The sequence below is a fragment of the Dromiciops gliroides genome, chromosome 3, assembly GCF_019393635.1.
Source record: "Dromiciops gliroides isolate mDroGli1 chromosome 3, mDroGli1.pri, whole genome shotgun sequence".
NCBI classification, from domain to species: domain Eukaryota; kingdom Metazoa; phylum Chordata; class Mammalia; order Microbiotheria; family Microbiotheriidae; genus Dromiciops; species Dromiciops gliroides.
The window spans coordinates 183,991,225-184,017,394 of NC_057863.1; the positions used below are offsets into that span (position 1 = coordinate 183,991,225).

The following is a 26,170-nucleotide window of genomic DNA, read 5'->3' on the forward strand; positions in this document are numbered from 1 at the left end:
ATGGTCAGAAGCAAACCTCTTAAATAGACATCAATATGATTTTTAACATGATAAAATATTACAGCAAAATATGTTCCATATTTTCAAGGCAACAAGTAAAACTGTCAAAGCTGAGGCTTCACTTTAACTAGATGAATTTTAGCCAGTGTCATACAAAATGGATTGCAGAAGCCATCAGGGAAAGGGAGAGTCTCACATTCTAAACATCCTTCTGCAGAGTTGATGCAAAGTAGAAAATTTTCTACATACAAACCACCACTGTGTAGGTTCATATTAACTACACTGAAGGGCTGTCAATGCAGTTCAATAATTAATAAATTCAAAACCATGAGTCTCCAAGTAGCTCATAAAGATTTTTTAAAGTCTATCTCTTTCACACACTCTACATACCAGACAAATTGAACAACTAGATTCTCTCTGATGTTATTTGCCCTTCCCAGCCTCCACACATTTGCACACAGCCCCCATATATTTGATGCCCTCCTTCCTCACCACCTATCAAAATGTTTTTCTACCTTCAAGACTCAACTCAGCCTCCTCCATACATATAGCCTTTGCTTTCTTTTCCTCCTCTAGAGTGCTTTGGATGTCTGCTCTTCTCCAATCACACTCTTCTTTATACGGTTATCCCCTCAACACTGCAACTTTCCCCATCTTGGTTTTGATATGTCATGGGTTAGAATAAGAAATTAAATAGGAATTTGGGGGGAGTTTCGTGGAAGCCACAGAGAACCACAGAGGCCAGCAGATGACATAGAGCCTATGTCCAAATACTTAACCCAAATTTTGCAATAACGTACTATAAACACCCCATAAAAAAGGAAAAAAAATCAGATGTCTTCTCTGGTACAAAGAGAGGGCCAAAAAATTTTACACAAATTTTCCAGATTGTCCCTTAACACCCTCAGTGTGGAAGGGATAACTGTAATCTGAACCTATTTATTAGTTAGAAGTTAGTGGGTGGGGCCAGCTGGGTGGGGCCAGCTAGGTGGCGCAGTGGATATAAAGCACCGGTCCTGGATTCAGGAGGACCTGAATTCAAATTTGACCTCAGACACTTGACACTTATTAGCTGTGTGACCCGGGGCAAGTCACTTAACCCCCCATTACCCCACCCCAAAAAAAAATTTTTTTAAAGAAAAAGTCGATTAAAATCTCTTTGCAGGCAAAATCATATGGTGCTATTGTTTTTCTTTGCAACCCCCATCCCTACTGCCCCCCTCCTAATTCCCCAACAGACACAATCTCATTCATAAAATAAGCAATTAAATATTCATTGTTGTTAGTTCTTTCCACCCAGGCACAGTGTAAGAACAAATCTACCAGAATGAGGGTGGAGATCATAGGAGATCACTTATAACTGTAAGACAGACTTGAGAAATCACCTAGTATAAACTCCCTTATTTTATAGGGGAGGAAACTAAATACTAGGGAGGTGAAGGGACTTTTCCAAGGTCACACAGCTGAGAAGTGACAGAAATTAGATTTGGAACAGGTCCTCTGCCCCCAAATCCAGGGATCTAAGAATTTGGGAAGCTAGGTGGTGCAGTGGATAGAGTGTTGGACCTGGAATCAGGAAGACTCATTTTCTTGAGTTCAAATCTGGCCTCAGAAACTGTGTGACCCTGGGCAAGTCACATAACCCTCTTTGCCTCAGTTTCCTCATCTGTAAGATGAGCTGGAAAAGGAAATGGCAAACCACTCCAGTATCTCTGCCAAAAAAACCCCAAATGGGGGTCATGAAGAGTTGGGCACAGTTGAAACAACTGAACAACAAAAGAACCTGAAACATGCTCTATGCTATTTCTGAAACAAATAGCAGAGATCAGCACTTTGCCCCTTAGCTTCAAGTTTGCCAGGCAAAAGCCTTTCCATTCACAGCACTCTTGTGTAGGGACCAATTTTTAATTGGGGAGTGTTAGCTAAGTGACTCACCACAATATTGGGGCAAGGAAGGAGACCGACAGCCTCCCTCAAAACAGAACAAGATTTATTTTAACAAGAACGAACTTAAAAAAAAAAAAAACACAAACAGGATCAGTAGGATCAAGGGAAAGGAAACAAAATGGGAAAGGGAAATTATACAACCTCAGAAGATACCACCACCCAAGAATCAGCTGAGAATACGCAGCAAAATTCCTGTCCTTCCAGCGACCAGCTAGAATGCCCAATTCTCCTCCCCCAATCCCAGAAAACCCCACACAGCCCCAGTCAATGGGATGGCTGCTCTGACAGTCACATGACTGCCCTCACTAGGCTTCCAATCATTATAATTTTGCCAGGTGCATGTAGGCGTCAGCGAGTGGTGATGATGTGAGGTGCCAGCGCCATGGCAACAGCTACAACCAGTGGGTGGAGCAGCGTGCGGTTTGCGGAGCCCCAGGCCAGTGAGCACTGAGGCATAAAAACCTCAAATAACAATTAATTCTTTACACTTGTAATGAGTAAACAAGGCCTCTGAGACGCCTTTCCACTAAAATTCTACTATTCTAAATTTGTTAACATGCTATAGCACATTTGTTTAACATACCTGGCACAGGAAGTTTGGGGTATTTCAAACAAATTGTTCTAGAGAGCAGAGATAGCTCAGCCTTCATCTCTACAGGAGTAGAATGTTTTTCCTCTGGTACACTTAAAACCAAAGTCAGTTACAGAGTGTGCAGTCCCAGCCCAGTGGGCATGCTCAGGTGCTGGAGTCCAAGTTGTGCCTCAAGCTTGAAGTTGCCATTTCAATACATGGATGTTGGTTTTGAGGACATTCTATGACTGTACACTGAAAAGCGCTCATTGATCAGTGAGCATTATTGATGCTATGAGCAGTGATTGTGCTAGGAACTCAACCTTACCATAACTCTGTTCCCATTATCATTTCCCTCTTGGAAGACACCATCTCTGCCTTCTTTTCCTTACTCCCCAGAGTAGAAGGAGATAACAGCATGCTCATGAATAGAAGCTTTGAAAATACTTTAAGCAGGTAACCCAGTCTGGTCTTACCTCCATTATTTTATGCAAAACCATTGCTCAGTTTGCCTTTGGAACTGCCAATTAGAAACAGGAAACTACAGCCATCAAAGTCCAGGGGGCACTAGAAAGCAAAATTGTCACTATGGAACTACACAAGGCTCTCCCAGATTTCTAAAACTGACCCAGAATTTCTTTGGAGCATATTATAAGGACTCAGAAGCAGTTGAGAGAGCCGTAAAGACCAGACCCCAAAAGACTTTCTTGTACCAGAGGTATGACTTAGACCAAGTTTTTTCTAACTCTGAGACTGGTCCTCTAACCTCTATGCCAGGCTGCCTGCCTACTACATGCTTCTCTCTTTCTGTCTCTTTCCCCATAGTTGTAGTCATTTCCTCTCCTCCTCCTCCTCTTCTTCTTCTTGTTCTTCTCCTTTTTCTTCTCCTCCTATAACTTCTCTTCCTCCTCCTTTCTCTCTCTCCAAATATATGTATAAATGCATATATGCACAAATGTACTTGTATGTATGTATACATTGACTATTATACAATTCCTTAATGATATCCTTTTTTCCTATTCTTCTTAGAGTTCTGCATTGGTTATTGTAAATGTTGTAATCTCCCAACATTCAATATGTACCCTATCATTGTTCTCTGTGTTATACCGATTTTTAGTTCCTTGGAGACTATCACATTCTGTGTCTCTATGACATATAGCAGAATGCTGGTTTTAATAGAAATGGGACTTTGTTTTTGTGGGAAGTCTGGGATCATTAAAGGAGTTTTCCATTTTCCTGAAGATAATCCAGTCCATTTTATCCTCCTCATTCAAGTATAGGCCAAACTCATCAGCTATCTATACTGTCTGGTGGGGACAATCTAGTAGTTGTCAATTTAAATGCATGTTGTGATCTACTCCATAGACATTCTTCATCCATTTTTTCTTTCCTGAGGAGATGATCAGACCAATTACTTTTTAGTGACTACAGACCTCTTTGAGAAAGCTCTACAATATGCTTGGTATGTTTGATATAATCAGTAGAATGTCACCTTCAAACAGGAACATGTGAAGGACTTCACCATCCCCAGGGAATCTTTGTTCCATGTAAAACCTGTGCTAGAACTCCTTCATTGTAATGGTGAATACCTCAAGTGTTTTATGTCTTATCTGATGTTTATGATCAGAGGTTGTTGAACATGATTCTTCCCACTTTTGTGTCTTTTAAGGAATCTCAAATTAATTTGATGCACAAATGGAAGGCATTTTGTTGTGTATACATAAAAATTCAGGGACAATGTTCAAAGAAAAGTCTTAAAACATCTATTCAATAGACTGCTTGGATGCATTTTTCAGAGTTGATAGATAGAAACTTATGTTCATTATAAAGGGATAGCCTGAAAATTTATCTTTGTCCTCTGCTACTCTCATATCATTTGATATTTCCTATCCTTTTCTAATTTCTTCTTAGAAGATTGCAATACTGTGACCATTATACATGTATATGTCATATATAGCCACTACATATGTATATATATATATATATATATATATATATATATATATATATATAGTATATATTGTATATACCCAGTTATCTCTTGTGCTTGCAAAATTAATTTTCAGGTTTCTTTTTTATTGGTTTTTCACTTTTGTAAGAGGTTAAAGTGTAGAATGCCATTTTATAGCTTCCTAAGCAGAGCATGTATTTTCTTTTCTACTAACTAATTTGAGACAGATAACCACAAGAGAGCAATTTCCTTTCCATCAACTGAGAAGAGTTCAAAAGGGATATTTGCGTAGGACCCTAAAAGGTAGTAGATGGGAATAATTAAGGAACATGAGCAGTCATAAATCATATGCATACAATGTAGGACTGTCTGCATATCAGTCAGGTGTCACTGAAAGGAGCTAATTTCTCAGCATCACATCTACGGACCAGAAACATCTAATCCATCAATATCTCTGGCAATAAGAGGTATAGGGATGAGTAAAAAACAAAAAACAAAACAAAATGCAACCTTTAGTAAGAATAAGGAAACTAACTGATGAGGAAGCATAGATATGTAATGAGATACATATTTTCAGATATGGCTAATGTATGGGTTTCTTTTGCTTGACACTACATCCTTGTTTACAAAGAAGAGCTTTTAGTTAGGGATGGGGGTGAGGAGTTGGGGGAGAAAGAGTAGAAAGCTAGGGAACGCAAAAAAAAAAAAAAGATAAGAAAAAGGCATCAATGAAACATGTTTTAAATACCCAAAACAGCAGAGGGAAATTTATAGGAAGGTAAAAACAAAGCTAGCAGTTTGGGTACTACTGCATTAAATTTATTTTACATATATATGTATATATTTAAATGTATAAAAACATATACATATACTAATTCTTTAATTTTAAATATATATACATGAATAAACATATTTAAAACCATAATCTATGAATAATAATAACAAAAATGATAATAATAGAATTTACATAACACTTTAAAGTTTGTAAAATATTCTTATTTTATCCTCACAACAAACCTGAGAGGTAGGTGCTATCATTATCATTGATAATGAGGAAACTGAGGCAGTCTAAGGTTAAGTAACTTGCCCAGAATCACCCAACAAGTATCTGAGAAGAATTGTAAAGAAGTTCAGAATGAGACATTATTGTCATGTTAACTTTTATGTATACTAAGTGACTCACTGGATATAGCACTGGCCCTAGAGTCAGGAAGATCAGAGTTAAAATCTGGCCTCAGACACTTACTACCTATGTAACCCTGGGCAAGTCACTTAACCTCTATTTGCCTTCCTCCCCTGGAGAAGGAAATGACAAACCACTTCAGTATCTTTGCCAAGAAAACCCAATACTGGGGTCATGAAGAGTAAGAAACAACTGAACAACAACAAACAAGGCAGCTACATGGCACTAATGGATAGAATGCTAGACCTGGGGTCAGAAAGACTCTTCTCCTTGAGTTCAAATCTGGCCCCAGAAACTTACTAGCTGTGTGACCCTGGGCAAGGCACTAACCCTGTTTGCCTCAGTTTCCTCATTTGTAAAATGAGCTGAAAATGACTGAACAAAAACAACAAAAACTATATGACTTCACAGTTATATGTTCAAATTCATAGCTTCCCATACATTTTACATTCTTGTCTGAAATATTTATTATGCTTATGATAAAAAGGCTTTTTTTAAAAAAGAAGAGCAGAGGGTAGATCTTTAGGGAATGCCTATATGAAGCAAGGATGAGAAAAGGGCAGAAGCCAGCCCAGGAAGAAAAGAAGCAGAACCAGGTATTGGAACTTCATAGAAATGAAGGAAGTATAGAATATAAAAAAGATGAAAATAAAAGTGTCACACATTTCAGATAAATCAAGGACCTGACAAAAAGGCATTAATTATACCGATTAATTAGGTGGTCATTGGAATACTAAGGATATTAAGGAGTGTCAATGGAGTACTAAGAATATTAAGCCAGAGTTTATGGGGTTAGGCAGTGAGTTGGTGGTAAAACAGTAGAGGTGTCAGTATGTTATTTATTCTTGTGAAAGGCCACCTTGCTGCCCTGTGACCACTGTTCTTGGTCTGCTCAGCTTACATACAGGCTAGATACTTCTTTCCCCATCACAGACTGCCCATGACGCCCCTCATCCCAGCCAGCTCTGTTCACCTTGTCTCTACTCAAGCTACTCTGTGTGACTTAGTTCTACATTGCATATTCCAGGATAATAATGAGCATTTATATAGTATTTTAAGCTTTGCAGAGTGCTTTAGATATGTCACCTAATTAGATCCTCATGACAATTCTATGAGATAGATGCTATTATTGTGTCCATTTTTAAAATAAAGAAACTGATACTGAGAAAAATTAAATGACTTGCCCAGGATCACACAGCTAGTAAGTATCTGAGCAGGATTCCAACTCAGATCTTCCTGATACCAATTACCTCACCTAGCTGCCTACATTCTTTACCAAGCTCCACTTGGATTGCCCATGTACCAGTGCTTGGTCTGCCCAGCTCTGTTCAGACTGCTCCATCACTCAGCCATGCCAAGAGCTAGATCTGGATAGTATTCTCCCCACCCATGATGCCGCAAGTCTCCTTATCTTTGTTACATTTGACCCCATTCTGATCAGCTCTTCTCACTTTACCTAAGTTCCTATGCCTATGGAATGAGAAGCCTGAAAATCAAGACCTGTGATTTCTTCCATGTAATGATCTTCACCCAGTAAAGAACTTCTTATACCAAAGACTATCTACAACTTATACTCTTAGAGAGTTGTGTAGGGGATTCAGATATCAAGTGACAGGGTAGTACAGCCACCATGTGGGAAAGGTAGGCCTTAAACCCAAGACTCCCTGACTCTGAGATCGACATCTATATGACGCTTTGCTGCCTTTCATAGTAGATACTTAATGAATGAATGTAATTAATAAATGAAAAAGTAATTAATAAACAAATAAGTAAATGACTATGAATAGGCCACCCTGGGCCTCAGTTTCCTCATATGTAAGATAAAGATGTTAACTAGATGACCTTTAAGGCTCTTTAAAACTCAATTTTCCTGTCACCCTATTATCTATATTGACCTCACTGCTGTAAACCCACCTTTAGAGAGTCAAACTAGAGATCAGTATAGTATGTGCACATGGCAGTTACTGGATAAATCTTTGTTGAATTGAATGGTTAAACCAGAAATAGAAGGATGCTAGAAGTTAGGCATGATATGCCTTGACAAAAACTAGAGGGAAGATTAGTACCTAGAAATTGAGACCTATTCAAGCTATCACACTGGTTTCCCATGGAGAAACCAAAAAAGCAGGACTCTAATTTGGTAGAACCTAATTTCACATTAGAATTTGAAAGATCACATGTGTTTGTAAGTATAACAACAGAAATCACAAATGAGCCTCTGAGAAAGAAGCAAACAAAGGAAAAATGGACCATTTCTCTTAGAATAGAAATTATAATGGTACTTTTTAATGACTAGCTTTGCAAAGGTGCTATAACTTAAAAGCAATGGGTGCAGCCAAAAAAAAATACTGAATTGCAACAAATTATTCTGTGCATCTGGCCAATATTTCTTTGAATGTTTGCTGTAAACTACTCTCAATCAGAAAGCTCAAATGAAAAGACAGGTGTACATTAAGTGGGAATTCAGGCTCTTTACTTTTTCTTTCCCCTGTAGCAAATCCACCTCTGTGTTTTATCTTTTTTCCATTAGGTAAGGCAATTATGACGAAACATCAGTCATTAGATGTCTGGATTCTAAAAATAGCTGATGGAATGTTTTGTTTGTTCTTGAAAAGATCAGTTAATGAGAATTTAATTTGAAAACACACATACACATAATTACATGCATCTATCACCGCTGATGTAGGAGCACAGGCTATGCTTGAAAATTTGGGCTTTTGATACAGGCTAAAGAAACACTACAATGATGGAAGAAATCCCCTCCTCTTGGTGGTGGCCTTATGTAAAGCTGCCTGCCTATTTGCAGAGGCGGTGTGGGAAGAGATAAATTATATTCTACACCATCTGGGCCATGTACCATAAACAGATGCAGAACACTAAGAAATCAGACAATGTGGAATAGAGGTAATGGGAATGATATGAAGCAAGACAAGTCTGCAGCTGACAGATTTATGAAGAAAAACACCTAATCATGGATAAGGTACAACTGGTGATCAGGAACCTTACCTGGAAGTCAGAAGGACAACTTTCACTTCTTGGTTCTAGTCTCTTTCAAGCATCATCTCTTTATTTTGCTTCTCAGAAACAACAACAAAAATTACCATTAACAGTAAGAAAGTGCTCATTTCCTCTGCCAAAGGATCTATTTTTATTAGGTAAGGAAATGACAGGGCTTGAGTTAAAAACAAATAACAAAAAAAAAAACATAATTGAAGGAATATTTATAATCAGCTGGATGCTCCAGAGAGAAGAATAATGAAAAATGAATCCCTATTTTAACTTGCCATTTCTTAGAAAAGATTTAAACCTATTTAACTTTTCACAGCATGTATTTATCACTAACCGTCACACAATAAGCACATACTAGTTCAGAGTTGAAATGCATTGGTTATGGTCTAATTAAAGTCTAGTAAGCCAGAAAACATTAAATAAGCTGAACTGCTCATGGTTTCCCAGAAGGAAACAAAAAGAATACCATATAATAACCACTTCTTGGGTTGCCCGCATGGCTGCCCATTGCTTATGAAACAATAGTCTCTAACAGTGGCACGTGAGACTAATTTTTATTGAGATCATTTGTTGTAAGAAGCACAGGAGGGCTTAATTCTTAACTAAATAATGAATGGTTAATCTATATTTTTTTTTCAGCTGCATTTCTATTTCAGGGAAATTTTACATCCTGAAGGAGGAATGGAATAGTCTGCTGATGAAGTTCTAGTACTGTAAAGTTCTATTCCCTTGGGAGATCATTAAACATCTGAAAAAATAAAGGGGCTTCATAAAATGAACTTTTGTAGAAATGTGTAATTTCTGGTAACTTTAATTTATAATGGATAATGAAAAAGCAACCATTACACATTTTTAAATGGAGAGAAATGATCAAGTGGACCTCTCATCTGATTAATCCCCTAATGAAACAGTGCAAGTGATGAATAAACTCTATATATGGTCTGTCCAACTGCATGTCATAATCTGGGCAAACATTATCTTTCCTCTACTTCATCAAAAGATGTGGATGGTCAAGGCAAACTCATAGGAGATTTCAGATCTCTTCCAGAAAGCTCTGGATTTTTCTAGATATTGGTGCATTCAGCACAATGCAATCTTTAAATAGGAGAATATGGATGACCTGACCATCCAAAGAGAAGCCCACATCAACCTGAACTCTGTACTAGTCTCCTCTATCCCAGGGGCAAACATCCATCTTGTTCTTTTATGCCTTACCAGATGTTTATAATCAGAGTCATTGTCATAGCCTCCCAGAACTCTTAAATGAGTTTGATACATATGTGTGAGTGAGGTACCTTGTTGGAAGATAGAATGCTCAGCACACTGTCTGGCATGCAGTAGAAGCTTAATTAATGCATCTTGACTTTAAGGGTCTGTGTTACTCTACTGAATCCAATGCTTTTTCATACTCAACAACAAGCAGAGTGGGATATTGTATTATCTGTATCTTTCAGTCTCTCTGCTGATAATAAAGATATGGCCCATTGAAGAATATTGCTTATAAAAGTCTGATTAGTGCTATCATTAAGTGTGCCCCTGATGCATGTATAGATGATTTGAATAAAAGTTTGGTATACATGGTAAAGTAGGAATATTGGTCAGTAGTTACCAATCCTGTTAATTGCTTTTTTCCAGTCATAATGAGGTCTGAGATTTTTCCCACACCACCCTCCTCCTTCAGATGCATGCACAATTGTGTCACCTGCAACATAAATCCTCTCTATGTACTTTTGGTCTAGTTTTGCTGCTTTTTCTATCTTTATTCTATTCAATGACCTTTTTGCCTCTTCTATAGTACTTCCAGAACCATTATAGTAGAATATAAGTGGTGTGCTTCTACTATTATTGATGATGAAAATATTTATAAAAATCTTTGCAGATATTTTCCAGTTTTTTTTCTATTTACTGTCCCTCCATTTTTATCATTAAAATGCCCTTGGGATGACTTCACTTTCAATCTTTTGTACTTCCTTATAAAGTTATTATGATCAGAGCCATCTTTTCTAATATCCATTGTCCATTTTTCATTATCATAACCAGTTTAAGTAGTTAAGGAATGAATTGTTTTAATTACATGCAAAATTTTTTTCATTATTATTCTTTTATCTAGCTTTATACTAACATATAATAATTATTAGAATAGGCTTTTGTACTGCTTAAAGCCAGTCAGACTTGGGTTCAGGTGCCACATCTGAAACTTGCTAGGTATGTGATCATGGGAAAGTTCCTTAGACAAATAAGTTGATAATCTACCTCAGTGGAGGGAGTTTTCATACTGGGAGTTTTCTATACCAAATAAATCACAGGTTCAAAACTTCACCTCCAGATCAACCAGCCTCATTAGGCTCAAACCAGATTTGAGGTTACAGTGGGAAAGAGGTCTAATGTACCTGGCCCTAGTGAACACTCTGCTCCCCTTATGTTCATATTATTCAGGATGACTCTGTCCTCTTTCTGAGGACCTTCATTCCCCACCTCTCTTCCCACCCATTTGAGGAATCAAGTAGGAATATGAAAAAGAAAAAAAAAAAGCAGTTGTTCAATTTTAAGGAGTCATTGTATAACAGGGGCCAAACACAGCAACCTCCTTTATACAGGGTCAAGGAATGAAGAGCCACTCACTCTTCAAATGATCTGGTCATGAGCAAAGTGGTGTGTGTGTGTGTGTGTGTGTGTGTGTGTGTGTGTGTGTGAAACTAACCAAGAAATAACCAAAAAATGACAAAATACTATGCTGGATTGGTTGTAGAGAAATAAATACACTAATATACCACAAGTGTGCAATTTCTACAAGGCAACCCATCATACAAGAAACCACAAAAATAATCATATTCTTTGATTTCCCTAATCCTATTATTATGAATGTGCCCTCCAATGTTAAAGAAAAAATAGAGATGGCTCTTCAAAAGAATGCAAACAGCAACATTATCTGTAATTGAAAAGAACTTTAAAAAAACTAAATATACAAAATGGGCAAATGACTGATTAAATTATTTGATATCAAAGTTGTGAATTATAACTATATCATTCATTCTAAGCAGGAGAAATATAAAGAAATTTGGATAGACTGATAAATTATTGTGAAACAAAGAAAGTAGAACTAGAACAGTCTATATTCAACAATTCTTAAAAAAGGAAAAATTTAAGCAAAAATAGATGAACGGGTAGAAAGAGAACAAATGATGATGAAGAGGGAATAACAAATATAATCTCATGGATAAAATGTACATAGAAATTAATTTTAAAACATAAATAGCTATAAACATACAGTTAAATGACGGTATTTAAGTTTGTGTATAATAAAAAATATCAAGTTATGGGGAAAACTTTGTCACAAAGAAGAATGCAACATCTCAAATAGGTTGAAATGAAAGATGACTCACCTGCTTGACTGTATACAGAAGTCGTCCATAGAAATAGATCATAATCAGGATGGGGATGACCAGGCAGAAGATAAAGAGACACATGATGTAGGACACGGACTCAACTGATTTCGAGGTCCAGTGTACTGAACAGCTCGTCCCTGCTCCCTCAGTTCCATAACTGCTCCAGCCAATCAGAGGTGGTACAGTCCAGACCAAAGAATATAGCCATGAACTGGCAACAGCCAGTATTGCCTTCTGATAGTCTGCCCCTCGTCTGGGGCACAGGGTGAGGGTCCTATAGCGCTCATAGGACAGGATGGCCAGGGAAATCAGAGACACGATACCTGTAACCAATCATTCAAGGCTTAGTTAAACACAATAATGGAACAGTCCTGTGCATATGTGTGTGTGTGTGTGTGTGTGTATGTGATATAGAATTAATGATGGAATTAGAATAAGAATAATGCTTAGAATTAATGATATTGTTATCATTCACAACTTTGATATCAAATTGATATCAAATAATTTAATCAGTCATTTGCCCATTTTTTATATTTAGGGTTTTTTCAAGTTCATTTCAATTATAGATAATGTGTTTGTCTAAATATATATATATATATATACACACACATATACATATAGACATATACACACATATATGTACATATATACCTCATATATATATATATATTTTATATATAAATCTATCTATCCTATACTCACATACACACACACACACAAAAAACCCTTTAAATTCATTGATTTTTTCCCCTTTCTTGCATCTTCCCCACAACCACACATTTGTTAGGGTGAGAGTGATGAGTAGGTGAAAAGGAAAACTAAGAAAAAAGAAATATGATAATCCACCACAAAAAAATCATAGTATAACATACTAAGCATGGTACAGTAGCAAAAGCAATAAACCCAGGGGTCAAAAGACTTGGACTTTTGTCCTGGTTCTTGTACAAGTCATATAAATTCAGTTTTCTCATTTTAAAATGGCCTATCTCTTCATTCCTCCCTCACAAGGCTACGGGTCAAATGATATAAATGAAGACTTCTCCTAAACTATAAAGTATTAAATAAGGTGACAAATATGTTTTGCTCTTATGGACTCCTGTATGTCAGTATTTCTTTTGTTTTTTGTTTTTTGTTTTCTTTTAGTGAGGCAATTGGGGTTAAGTGACTTGCCCAGGGTCACACAGCTAGTAAGTATCAAAGTGTCTGAGGCCGGATTTGAACCCAGGTACTCCTGACTCCAGGGACGGTGCTCTATCCACTGCGCCACCTAGCTGCCCCTTGTTTTTGTTTTTTGTTTTTGTTTTTTCAGTATTTCTTTTATGGTCTCAAATTATTAATAAAGTCCAAAATTTCTCATGGAAAGACACTGACCCTATCTTCCATACGGGAGCTATAATCAGTGGTGTCAGACTCAGACAAAAACTTGAGGGCCACTAAGCCATACATAAGAATCCCTACAGGCTACCTATTAACTTAGAAAGTCTTGGGGGCAACTAGGTGGCACAGTGGATAAAGCAGCAGCCCTGGATTCAGGAGGACCTGAGTTCAAATCCGGCCTCATACACTTAACACTACTAGCTGTGTGACCTCGGGCAAATCACTTAACCCTCATTGCCCTGCAAAAAAAAAAAAAAAGTCTTATATTAAGATGATCTATGCTTTATCATATTTTTAATTATATTGTTAAATATCTTCAATTGCTTCTTAATTTAGTTCCAAATACAGAGTGGAATGTATGTGAACCATCTTTGTAATGAATCCAGAATCTGTCTTGGGAGACAAGACTTAGCCAGGAAGTTCAGAATACTCATGTCTATTGGGCAAACCTTCCTGGTTTTGTACTGTATTAGCGATACACAAACAAATTCTTACTTTAACTCTCCATTTTCTAAATCCTAATTGAACTTTTCAATCAAACAAGCATTCATTAATCTTCTGCTTTGTGCCAGGCACTGTTCTAAGTGCTAAGGATAAAGTGCTAAGGTAAAAGTGAGACAGTTCCTGCCTTTTTTTAATATTCAGCTCATCCCCATGCATGTCTTTATCCTTGCTTTTTTGTTGTTGTTCAGTCATTTCAGCTGTGTCTGACTCTTCATGACCCCATTTGGGGTTTGCTTGGCAAAGTTACTGGAATGGTTTGCCATTTCCTTCTCCAGCTCATTTTACTGATGAGGAAACTGAGGCAAACAGGGTTAAGTGACTTGCCCAGGGTCACACAACTAATAAGTGTCTAAGGTTAGAATTGTACTCAGGAAGATGAGTCTTCCTGACTCCAGGCCCAGTGCTCTATCCAGCACCACTTAGCTGCCCCAGAAGCAACATAGTTGAAAAGTAATCTTAGAAAAGAAGGCACCATCATGGGGCAAGATGGAAATAAGATAATTTAAGAAAAACACTTTGTCAACATAAAGTATAATATGTATGTGACCTATTACATACTATTTTATAATATTAAATTTAGATTATTCTTTAATAGCTTGGGGATTGATGTAAATATCTGGACTTATGATTTCATCTAACTAGGGAAGAAATTCACTCCATGCTTGTAGGTTAGCAATATGTTTGCAATTTAGGGTTTTAAAGAATTACCCAAAATGCTTAGGAGCTTGAGTGACTTGTCCAAGGCTAGTTAGTATGTGTCAGAAGTGGATTTAAATTCAGGTCTTCCTAACTCCAACCAACCACACAGGGCTATTAGGAGGCAAGTACTTTGTAAAATGTTAAAGGCACCAATTAATGAGTTATTTGAATGATTCTAATTGTTCAATAAGGCCTAGAAGCAAGTATAGAAGTAAGCCAAGATAGCAGAGAAACAACATGAGTGAAGACCCAAAAGTGTGAAAGGACAACTATGCTACTCTGAAACATAATTAACATCCAAGTTCTTGAAAAATCCATTTTGATAAATATCATTATGTCAATTGCTTAGGCTTTATTTTGTCTTCTATTCTTTCCCAAGCCACAACATTGTTTTGCTGACAGAAATTTCTTAGGTTTATTTTTATTACAATTCCATACTCAATATATCTCAATATTGCTCTTTCAAGGAGATTTTAAAGATATTTTCCCCTAGTGGATTTCAAAACAATAAATTCAGCAGAGCTGAAAGTTAATTATCATATGGGAGTGCTATTGACAATCATTAATAGCATTAGCTATTACTCATAAAATATAAATCCTCTTTTGTGTAAAGGAAATCATTTTTTTTTCTTTTCTGTAGCTAGAAAATTGTGTTAAAGATACATGATTACATATTCTGGGAAGAGCCATTTCACTTTTACTTTTTTATGACTGAATTGCAAAAATGTGATGCATATTTTGACCCTTTATATGGGATATAGACTTTGATATGCTAGATTTCAAGTTATAGGTACTGAAAAAATCCATAGTCCTCTTACTGTCATAAATGACTTAGATCAGCAGGCAATACATTTAAACACTGAATAATTCTTTGATGGCTATCAGGTCATATCAAATTCAAGATGATTAGCAGCCAGTACACTCTTCTTTTCCAGTAGCAATATATGGCTGTGAGAGTTGGACTATGAGGAAAGCTGAGTGGCATAGAATCAATGCTTTTGAATTCTGGTGCTGGAGAAGACTTTTGAGAGTCTCTTGGACAGCAAGAAGATCAAAATAGTCAATACTTAAAGAAATTAATATAGACTATTCCCTGGAAGGTCAAATACTAAAGCTAAAGCTTAAATACTTTGGCCACATAATGAGAAGATGGGACTCATTGGAAAAGACTGTTGTATTGGGAAAGGTTAAAGGCAAAAGGAAAAGTGGATGGCAGAGGATGAGATAGATTGATAGTGTCTTGGAAACAACAAACATGAACTTAGACATACTTTTTTAGATAGTGGAGGAAAGAAGTGCCTGGTGTGCTATAGTCCATGGGGTCGTGAAGAGTTTGATACAACTGAACAACTGAACGACAACACCATAATAGCCTTAAATAATTGATGTCTTTCATTATACTTTTTCTTCAAACACATGACTTTGCCAATTAGACTATATTGAGCCAAATATTCTGCTCCTCTTTCCCACCTGTCTTACCCTTTATTCTCTTTTCAGTCTATTGCTTGGTTTAGATTGTACCAAGTTAAACTAGAAACAGCCTGCTAGCAAGGAACCATGCATAACAACTGCTGTTTGGTTGCTCCAGACAAGGGATGACAGCAATATTGCTAGAGAAAGGAATCTAAAAAGATAATGCTCATTCACTGCAGACCACAGATGTGTCTGTGTGGAACAAAAAGTACCTCTATAATGAGACCAATCAAGTAAGTAATCATTCATTAAGCACCTACTATGTGCCAGGCATTACACTTGGAACCAGAGATGCAATGACAAAAGAAAAAATAGTCCTTTCCTTCTAGGAGGTTATTTTCAAGAAAATGTACATACATAGGCCTAATGGGACATAAAACACATACACATGTATATACCAAACAGGAATTAATTCATGAAGTTAATTCAAATGCTGCCGAAGAAGAGAATTGGAGAGCTGGCTGATGGCCCCCCAACATCAAGCAAGCAAAGGCAAAAACTGAAATATCCCCTTTTAAAAATCAGGTATTTTATTTTTTATCCTTATGCAAACCTACAAAGGAGGTATCTGTATTATTATTCCCACTTTGTAGATGAGGAAGCTGAGAGGTGACATCCAAAATTCTGTGGCAAGTAAGTAGAGGAGATGTGATTAGAACTCAGATCTTCTGACTCCAAGTCCCATGAGTTTTTGTCTGTTTTCTTTTTTTTTTTTTAACTAATAAACACAGCAAAACAGAAATCAGAAAACGTATCCATAGGAGAATATATACTCAAGGTCCACAGTGAAGGCATTCTCCCATTGGGAACAAGGTAAGTCAACTCAGGAACCCAAGGGCAAGTTCCCTCAAATCTCTGATGTATAAAGCTGGGGAGGGGGATTATGATGGACATGTACTGCTCCTCTCATGTCAGCTTCTTCCCAGAGTCTTTTTCTTCAGCAGCCTCAAGCGGCATTGGCATCTCCCATGCTCTTTCTTAAAGGTGTGCACTTTCCAATATACCAGGACACTATTGCCTACTCTTTTCTTAAGGCTTTTCGCTTGCATTTTTTATATACTACACAGTGACATGCATATAAGTGCTCAATAAGCAGGTAATGATTGGCTGGCTTCCAGGAACCCAGAATATTGACGCAGTCAATCCACTAGCTTACCTGCTTAACCTTCTACTTATTCTTATTACTAACAGGAAAAACTAATGTTCCGGGGCAGCTAGATGGCACAGAGCACTGGTCTTGGAGTCAGGAGGACCTAAGTTCAAATCCGGTCTCAGACACTTAACACTTACTAGCTGTGTGACCCTGGGCAAGTCACTTAACCCTAATTGCCTCACTAAAAAAAATAAATAAAATAAAAACTAATGTTCCAATTGCTTCCAATAAGTTTCACTCATGACTTAGACTACAGGTTGGCAGAATCTTTTACTCAGATTTTACCTAGCATTTTGTATCTTTCTTGTGTTCCTATTACAAATGCTACAACTGCTGGGTGGTTAATATACAAAGATACATAATAGGGGGCAGCTAGGTGGCACAGTGGATAAAGCACCAGCCTTGGATTCAAGTACCTGAGTTCAAATCCGGCCTCAGACACTTGACTCTTACTAGCTGTGTGACCCTGGGCAAGTCACTTAACCCCCCCCTGCCCTGCAAAAAAAAAAAAAAGATACATAATATCTAAAATTTAGATAGCCCTTTAAAATTTGCAAAACACTTACATATGTTATCTCATTTGGTAGTAGATACTATTATTATCTCCATTTTACATATGAGATTAATCAGTCACACGGCTAAGTATCTGAGGCAGCATTTGAACTCATGTCTTCCTGACTCCAAATACATTATTCTATCCACTGAATAGAGGATATGTCATAGCCTTTATACTAGTCTATAAGACTATATCTTATCTTTTGAGCACTTGTGCCAGCACAGTTCTATGCATATGGTAGGTTGTCATGACCACACACACACACACACACACACACACACACACTAACAATTTAGTTTTGGATCCATTTGCACTTTCCACCCTTTCCCCAGTTCTTTATTTTCCCAGGTACAGACCATGGATAGAGATTCAGAACCATGCCAATTTGCTATTTTACACTGTCCAGAACTTGCCATTACTGTCTGCTCTATCTACAGATCCCTGGTCCGCTACCTACCCAAGAAGATCCAACATGGTACTCCCTTCTTTTTCAGTACCTCAAGAATCTGTAGTTTTAGCATTTTTGCTTTATTCTACAATGATGCTTCTCATTAGCCCTTTGCAACTTTGCCAGGTGAACAACATCCAATCTTTTTATGAGTCCCTTGAACTTAGCAGCTGGCCCTTAGACACCAAACACTGCTAGCCTATGTTCAAAGCCACTCCAGCTCTGCAGAATCTGACACAATTTGAGCTTCACTGGCATAACCTTCAAAACATCAGGGCTGTCTCCATGCCACAGTGAGTCAATATTTCCCTCTTTACACATCAGAGGCTCAAACCAAAAACATAGCACCAGTGAGTGTTGCACCAGTGTAAAATGATCCCTGAAGGACTCAACTACCAGTAAAGAGATCGAGAAGATGTAACATTCTTCATCTATTAAAATCTTGGTTTAGCATCTAAAAGTTGTATCTGTCAGTCCTCAGATGCTTTCAAAGGAAACAAATACCTTTAAGGACAGACAGCAAGGAAATCCCCATAGACATTCTTTTCCACAACACATTAGAAATTCATTATTTTCAAGTTCAGCAAAAAAGACTGGCTAGCATTCTTCTGGGGAATAAAAAAAGGATGCCATGGCCACAACAGCAATGTCTACTACATATTAAAAAGAGAGGGAGGGAGACAAGGAAAGTGATGAGGGAGGGAGGGGAAAAAAGGGTAGGAGGGGGAGAGAGGAGAGGGGAGAGGAGGGAGAGAGAAAGGGGAGAAGGAGAGGGAGGGGAGACAGAGGGAAAGTGAGGGAGAGGAAGAGAGACATAGAGACAGAGACAGAGAGACAGAGAAAGAGAGAAAATAGCTCAATGTAGCAGGCAACATTCTTTCCCAGAGTGAGATAAGATCCTCGTGAACAACCACTGAACCTGTTCACTTTTTAAGAAGTCTTTGGCTGGACAATGGCAATAGGCTCCTCATTGGCAGCTAGATGGATCAGCAAGACCTAAGCCCAAATCCAGACTGAGACACTTAGTAGTTGTATGACCCTGTGCTGACCTTCTGCCTACTTCTGTTTCTTCATCTGTAAAATGGTGTTGATAACAGCACCTATCTGTCAGGGTTGTTGTGAGGATCAAACGAGGTATTTTTAAAGTATCTTGCAAATCTTAAAGTGCTACATAAATAAATGCTAGTCATTTATGATCTCTCTGCTTCCAATCCCTCCTCTCTCCACTCCATTCTTTATGTGACCCAAAGCATAAACCTGACCAAATCACTTCCCTGATCATGAAGCTTCAGTGACTCCCAGTTGCCTATAACAGATACACAAACTTCTCTGTTTCGCTTTTGAAGCACTTCACAATCTGATTGCAGAATATGTTTCTAGACTTATTTGACTCCATATTATACATTAAGTGCCAGTGAAACTGGCCACTCCCTATATGTGACATTCTATCTTACTTCTGTGCCTTTGCACAACCTGTCATCCATGCCTGGAACTGCTCTTTCTCCACCCCTCTAATGCTTAGAATTCCTTTCTTCAAGGTTCAATTCAAGGGCTAAGTACCGCAAAAGACCTTCCCTGACTCCCCCAATTCTTAGCATCTCCCCAAAATCAACAGGTATTCATTTGGCAAATATTTGGCCTATCCTTACATGTATCCATGTTGCTTTCCTCCAGCAAAATGTAAGCCCTTTTAAGGACTCAGTCCTATCAGAACTCAGCTAATACATTACCTGGAGTATTGTTCATTCCTACTTTATATCTGGAATGGATCTTAGAGGCCCACTGATCCAACCCCATCATTTTATATATAAGAACACAGAGACCCAGAGAAGTTAAGTAACTAACCTTAAGCCACATAGGTTAGAAGGTGCTTAATAAATAATTATTCGATTGAATTAAAATGACTGTCTATGCTTCAGTAGTATCAGCATCAAAAAGTATTTATGCAGGGCAGCTAGGTGGCGCAATGGATAAAGCACTGGTCCTGGATTCAGGAGTACCTGAGTTCAAATCCGGCCTCAGAGACTTGACACTTACTAGCTGTGTGACCCTGGGCAAGTCACTTAACCCCCATTGCCCCGCAAAAAAAAAAAAAAAAAAGAAAGAAAAAAGAAAGTACTCGATATCATTTATATAGTGCTTTAAGGTTTCCAAAGAGCTTTATAAATATTATCTCAGGAGCATTGTACAGATGAGGAAACTTGCAACAGATAGAGGTTAAGTGACTTGCCCAGGGTCACACAGTGAGGGTCTGACATGGGATTTGAATTTAAGTCTACCTGAATCCAGTTCCAAAACTCCATACAAAGCTGCTGTTGCAGACTGTGAGTTAATCATCACTTGTTTGCTCACACCCAAAGGCAAATGGTTTTATTAGCTTGATAAGGGCCTACACTACTAAGTTTTGCAGCTCATGTTTTCCAAGTTAGGCAAGATAGTTCTCCAGTCTTGAACTCTACTTATGCCACAAGGGACATGGTCTTTGCTAGAAGAAAACATTTCATTGGAATACAAAGCAGTTTCCTCCCACATTTCTTTTCAGAGCTTTTGAACTCCATCATGTTAGTCCAAGGACAGCATTAAGATCCTGAATTCTCTGATTTCCCATTTAATGTCAGAAGCAATCTTGTCCTTCTTTAGGATTTTATGTGTTTTCCCATGGATTTTGTGTGTGGAGGGGGTGGCAATGAAGGTTAAGTGACTTGCCCAGGGTCACACAGCTAGTAAGTGTCAAGTGTCTGAGGCCGGATTTGAACTCATGTCCTCCTGACTCCAGGGCCAGTGCTTTATCCACTGTGCCACCTGGCTTCCCTTTTTCATGGATTTCTAAAAGAAAACTTTAATCAATGAATCCTCAGATGAAATACTATGGTTCAGGAAGGAAGTTGCTTGTGCTTGGAAGGAAATAAGCATTTCTTAAGCACCTGCTACGTGCCAGTTACCTGAACATAATAGATATTTACTGAATAATTATTGAAATATTAGCTATCATTATCATTTAGCAGAAAGAATAATCCCTAATGTTGTTGACATAGAATTGTTTATTTAGATCAGTAAAGAAAAGTCTGGAGAAGTCATCTAATCCGACTCCTTCCTTTTTACAACTAAGGAGACTAAATCTCAGAGAAAATAAGTGACTTACTTAATAGATAACAATTCTGTGCTCTCACTTGCATTATAATGGGGGCAGCAGGAAATCAAGTAGGAGCTGGACCAGTAGCCAGGAGCCCCACTAACACTTAGCTAGGTATTCTTTGGTAAATTATTTTACTTGTCTGAGGTTTTGTATCTTCCTCTGTGGCAACTATGTGGCACAGAGACTACAATGACGGGCCTGGAGTTAGAAAGATGTGAGTTCTAATCCTGCTTCAGACACTATCTGTGCAACCCTGGGCAAGTCACTTAACCTTCTTTGCTTCAATTTCCTACTCTGTAAAATGATCTGGAGAAGGAAATGGCAACCCACTCCAGCATCTTTGTCAAGAAACGGGGTCAGGGGCGGCTAGGTGGCGCAGTGGATAAAGCACCGGCCCTGGATTCAGGAGTTCCTGAGTTCAAATCCGGCCTCAGACACTTGACACTTACTAGCTGTGTGACTCTGGGCAAGTCACTTAACCCCATTGCCCTGTAAAAAAAAAAAAGAAAGAAAGAAAAAAAGAAACAGGGTCACAAAGTGTCAGACATGACTGAGCAAGAACAACATCTTTTTCTGTAAAATGAAGGAATTGGATTAGAGGAGCTCTTTGAGCTCTCAAAATTAAAAGGTATTCTGAATCTACTGAATTCTATTTGATCCTAAAACCTTATGTATGATTTATAAGCCACAGAAGTTAATGAAAGAGTGGAGACCACATTCAAAACCTTAAAATACGCCTGGCAGTTCCAGCAAGTAAGCTATTTAACTTATAGTCTCTTTTTTCAAAATTTCATTTCTCAAAGTATTATTCACTAAAACCAAAGGCTTTTACTTGCAAAACTACAGAAGTTTTGGTAGAAAAAAAGATTTTTTTGATAAGAAAATTCAATTATAATTAGAATAACAGATTGCAATTAAATATCACTTTTGAGTTTACAGAACACTTTCCTTATAATAACCTTGCGAAGTAAGGCAAATAAATATTATTTTACATTTTCCAGAAGAGAAATGTGCTTAGGAAGTTGAAGTTGACTAGAGTCACCTAGATAATAATTGAGAAAAACAAGAACAACTCAAATCCTGCAATTTACAAGTTCAAAAACATTTCTCCTGCTCAGTATAAGATTTGTGGCAATATAACAACAATGTAATAATAGCTATGTATGTATATATGTGTGTGTGTGAGAGAGTACATATGAATATATATGAATATATGTATATATACAAATACATACGTATTCATTTTACTATGTATTATATTATATCCCTCCAGCCTCAGACAAAGTTTAACAACCACTAATCATTTAATAAAATGATTCTTTCTTCATAAATGTCAGAAATCATCCATGAATGCTTTCTAATACCTATATACATGTTATAGGTATACATATTATATTATATATGCATTATATATACTTATATGTATATTTGCATATATTATATATATATACTTATTTATACATTTATATTAGTAAACATTCATGGATGATTCTGACTTTCTGACATTTATGAAGAAAATCATTTTATTGAATGATTAGTGGTTGTTAAACTTTGACTAAGACTGGATGGACAAGTAAGAAGGGAGAAAGAAGCTGATATGGCTTGGGATAAAGGTTCAAGAATACTTAGATACATATCCATCTGTTATAATCTCACTTAGATTTTGTTTTCTCCTTACAGGGCACATCCTTGTAATTGTTCAGACATATACAGATCAAAGCAATTTGCATCCTTTGGCCAATATGTTGTATCCTTATGGGTTTAAATATAATAACTTACTTCTATATAATACTTTAAGGTATGCAGTCCATTTTACTTACATTTTCTCATTTGATTCCCCTCCCCCCAAATCCCCATATTTCAGCATATGAAACTGAGATTCATTATGGTTAAGTGACTTGTTTGGTATTTCACGGCTAATACATGCCAAGGCAAGTTTTAAACCCATGTCTTCCTGACTCTAAGACCAAAGCTCTATCCACTACACCATGCTGCCTCTGAAACCTTAGGGACATATTAATTGCCTTGATTTTTCTCCTCTTGCTCAAAAAAGTATAACCAAATCAATTCTCAAGAGAGTGTTTAGATCTGGTGATCATTTACATAGAGATGATAACTAAGCTTATGGGAGCTGCTGAGATCACCAATACAAAGAGTGGAGAGGGAAAAGACAAGAGGTCCCAGCACGGATCATTAAGGAACATCTATGGTTAATGGGAATGACCTGGATGAGAGAGAGAAGAACCAGGAGAAGAAAGCAGCATCACAAAAACCTAGAGAGGAAAGAATAATCACCAAAGGCTATAGAAAGTTCAAAAATATATAGCAATATTGAAAGTTCAACTGTGTGACCCTGGGCAAGTCATTTTCCCCACAAAAAAAAGGAAAAAAGAAAAAAATTCAAGAACTTTTGATTTGGCAATTTAAAAGGCTATTGGTAATTTGGAGAGAATAGTTTCAACTAAAGGATGATTGTAAACAGCTCTTTGTTTTTCTGATGAGATGTTTCACTTTCTCTTCTATTTTTTTCATTCTTTTGGGCTGTTTTATGATTTCTGGTTTTTTAGAATGTCATTATCTTCCCCTTGTCAAATTCTAATTTTCAAGGAATTATTTTCTTCCTTATGTTTTTGGTTCTCTATTTCAAGTTGGTTGGGTTTCTTCTCATAATTTTCTTGATTTTCTTGGATTGCTCTTATTTTTTCCTAATGTTTACTCAATCTCTATTATTTGGTTTTTAAAGCCCTTTTTCTCAATGAAAAAGGAGTGACTTTTTTAGCCCCATTATCTGCCTCTGAATATGAACCCAGATCTTCTCTATCCCCATAGCAACTATATATGGTTGGGTTCTTTCTCCTTTGCTTGCTCATTTTTTTGGTTTTTTAGCAGTTATTTTCTGACCTGTTTCAGGACCTAAACTTAGGCTCTCCTTTTCACTCCTAGGTCTTTAGTCACACTGTCCCACAAATGATATTACTCCCTGCAATCCTTCTGATAGCTGCAAACTACAGCTGTCCTCTCTGACCTGGAACTGAAACCAGGGATTCTGCTATCCTGCAGATGCCCACAGCCCACCCAGTAGCAGGGTCCTGCCTCTAGCTACTACACTCACCAGGTGTGTGGTAGCTCCTTCTCCCCCTGCAGTCACAGCCCAGAATATGTCTGGTCAGTACAGCTGTGCTTGCCGTGCTTTGACAATGGAAGGTCTTTCAATCTTCTCCTACTCAATCACCAGACTCCCACACAGTCTGTGATATGAAAGTTTCTAAGGCTGAGGCTGCCCCTCAACCCAGCTGCCTCCAAGGTTTGTTTGTTGATTCTGCAGTCAGCCTTGAGATATTTGCACTTCACTCAGGCTGAACCTCCACCCCAGGAGGTCTGGTCTTTTCTGGTGTCTTCTCAAATTGTCTTAGGAGGACATCTGCTTTACCCTGAGTTTATTTCTGCTACTCTAAAGTTATGTTCTGTCTTTTTTGTGGAGAAAATTTGCAGAGCTGAATGTTTTCTGCCATCTTCCCAGAATATTCTTCCAAACAGCTTTCTCAAGGAGTTTTGTCATAAAGAAAGATATAGCATTATATTTAGCAGAGATAGTTGGATTAAGTAAGGTTTTTGTTTTGTTTCATTCTGTTTTAAGGATGAAGGAGAGGAAGATATAGGGCAGTTTGTACACAGCAAAGAAGAAACCAGTACATAGGGATCGATTGAAGATTAATGAAAGTGAAGATGATACTGGGGGACAATCTGCTGGAAAAGAGTGAGTGAAATAGGATCAAAGGTTTATGTAAAGGGCTTTGCCTTAGCAAGAAGAAAGGCTATCTCTTCGTGTGAGAGGCTGGGAAAGAGGATTTAGAGGAGGAAAGACATTTGAAATGAGAAGCAAGATGAAAAGGAGGGGAGACGAGAGAGCTCTTGGAAAATGGCCTCAAATTTTCTTCTTATTTTTCATCTCTTCCTCTTACTTCTGAAGGAATTGATTTGAGATGCTACATCTCCTTCTCTCTAATCAGTGTTTCTACAGTTTGAAGTAAAATGGTTAAAGTATTTTATTCGGTCCCCAGGAGAAGAAATTAGATACTATATTAGCCTCAAAAGTATCTCCAGTATATCATTTGCAAGGTTATAGGATAAAATGACAGGATAGTCTATAAAAAAAGAAGGAAGAAGACAAGAAATTCTTTTATTAAAAATGCTAGGATTTTATGATCCCCAAGTGCTCTGGGACATTCTTTCACTGCTGAACTATATTGATTTAAAAGATAATGCTACTGGGTAAATCTTACATTTTAGTACAGGCTGAGGAAATGTAACTTTCCAAAGAGGAAAATAAACAGTGCTATGGCAACATGTTAAGGAAGTCTGTATCTAAGTTGAGCCTTTCTTCAGTCACTCACATTATCTACAAGAATGTTATATGTTGAAAGCTTTCTAGCTCTCCACCATCAGTCTTCCCTGACCCTCAGTTTCCTCATTTGGGACTTGAAGGAAGGATGGGGTTCAGATAATGGTGAAGAAAGGAGAAAGCATTTTAAGCATGATGAAATGTCAAGGAGGGAGGATCAAAACAGAGATAGTCTGTTTCAGTAAGAAACACTCCTCCCAGCTCTGCCCCACTATGTCCCTTGGAAGTTGCCTCACATAATATCTACCTTGTAGAGTACAGGAGAGCTCAGCTCTCCATTCTTGGTCACTAGTAGTAGGAGAAAGATGCTAGTGACTCAAATCATGCTCCCTACTCCTCCTGTAATAGCAGTAGCAAGAGAGAAAGGAACCAGGG

At 37.6% G+C, this 26,170-nt stretch overlaps 1 protein-coding gene across 1 annotated transcript in view; it reads right to left on the reverse strand.

Moving 5' to 3' along the window:
• Positions 1–26,170, reverse strand: part of LOC122750507 (vertebrate ancient opsin-like) — a 250,810-nt gene that overhangs the window by 195,858 nt on the left and 28,782 nt on the right. Inside the window, exon 2 of the mRNA XM_043997255.1 lies at positions 12,045–12,370. Within this exon, the coding sequence (XP_043853190.1) occupies positions 12,045–12,370 (326 nt within the window). The remainder of the gene's footprint in view (positions 1–12,044; positions 12,371–26,170) is intronic.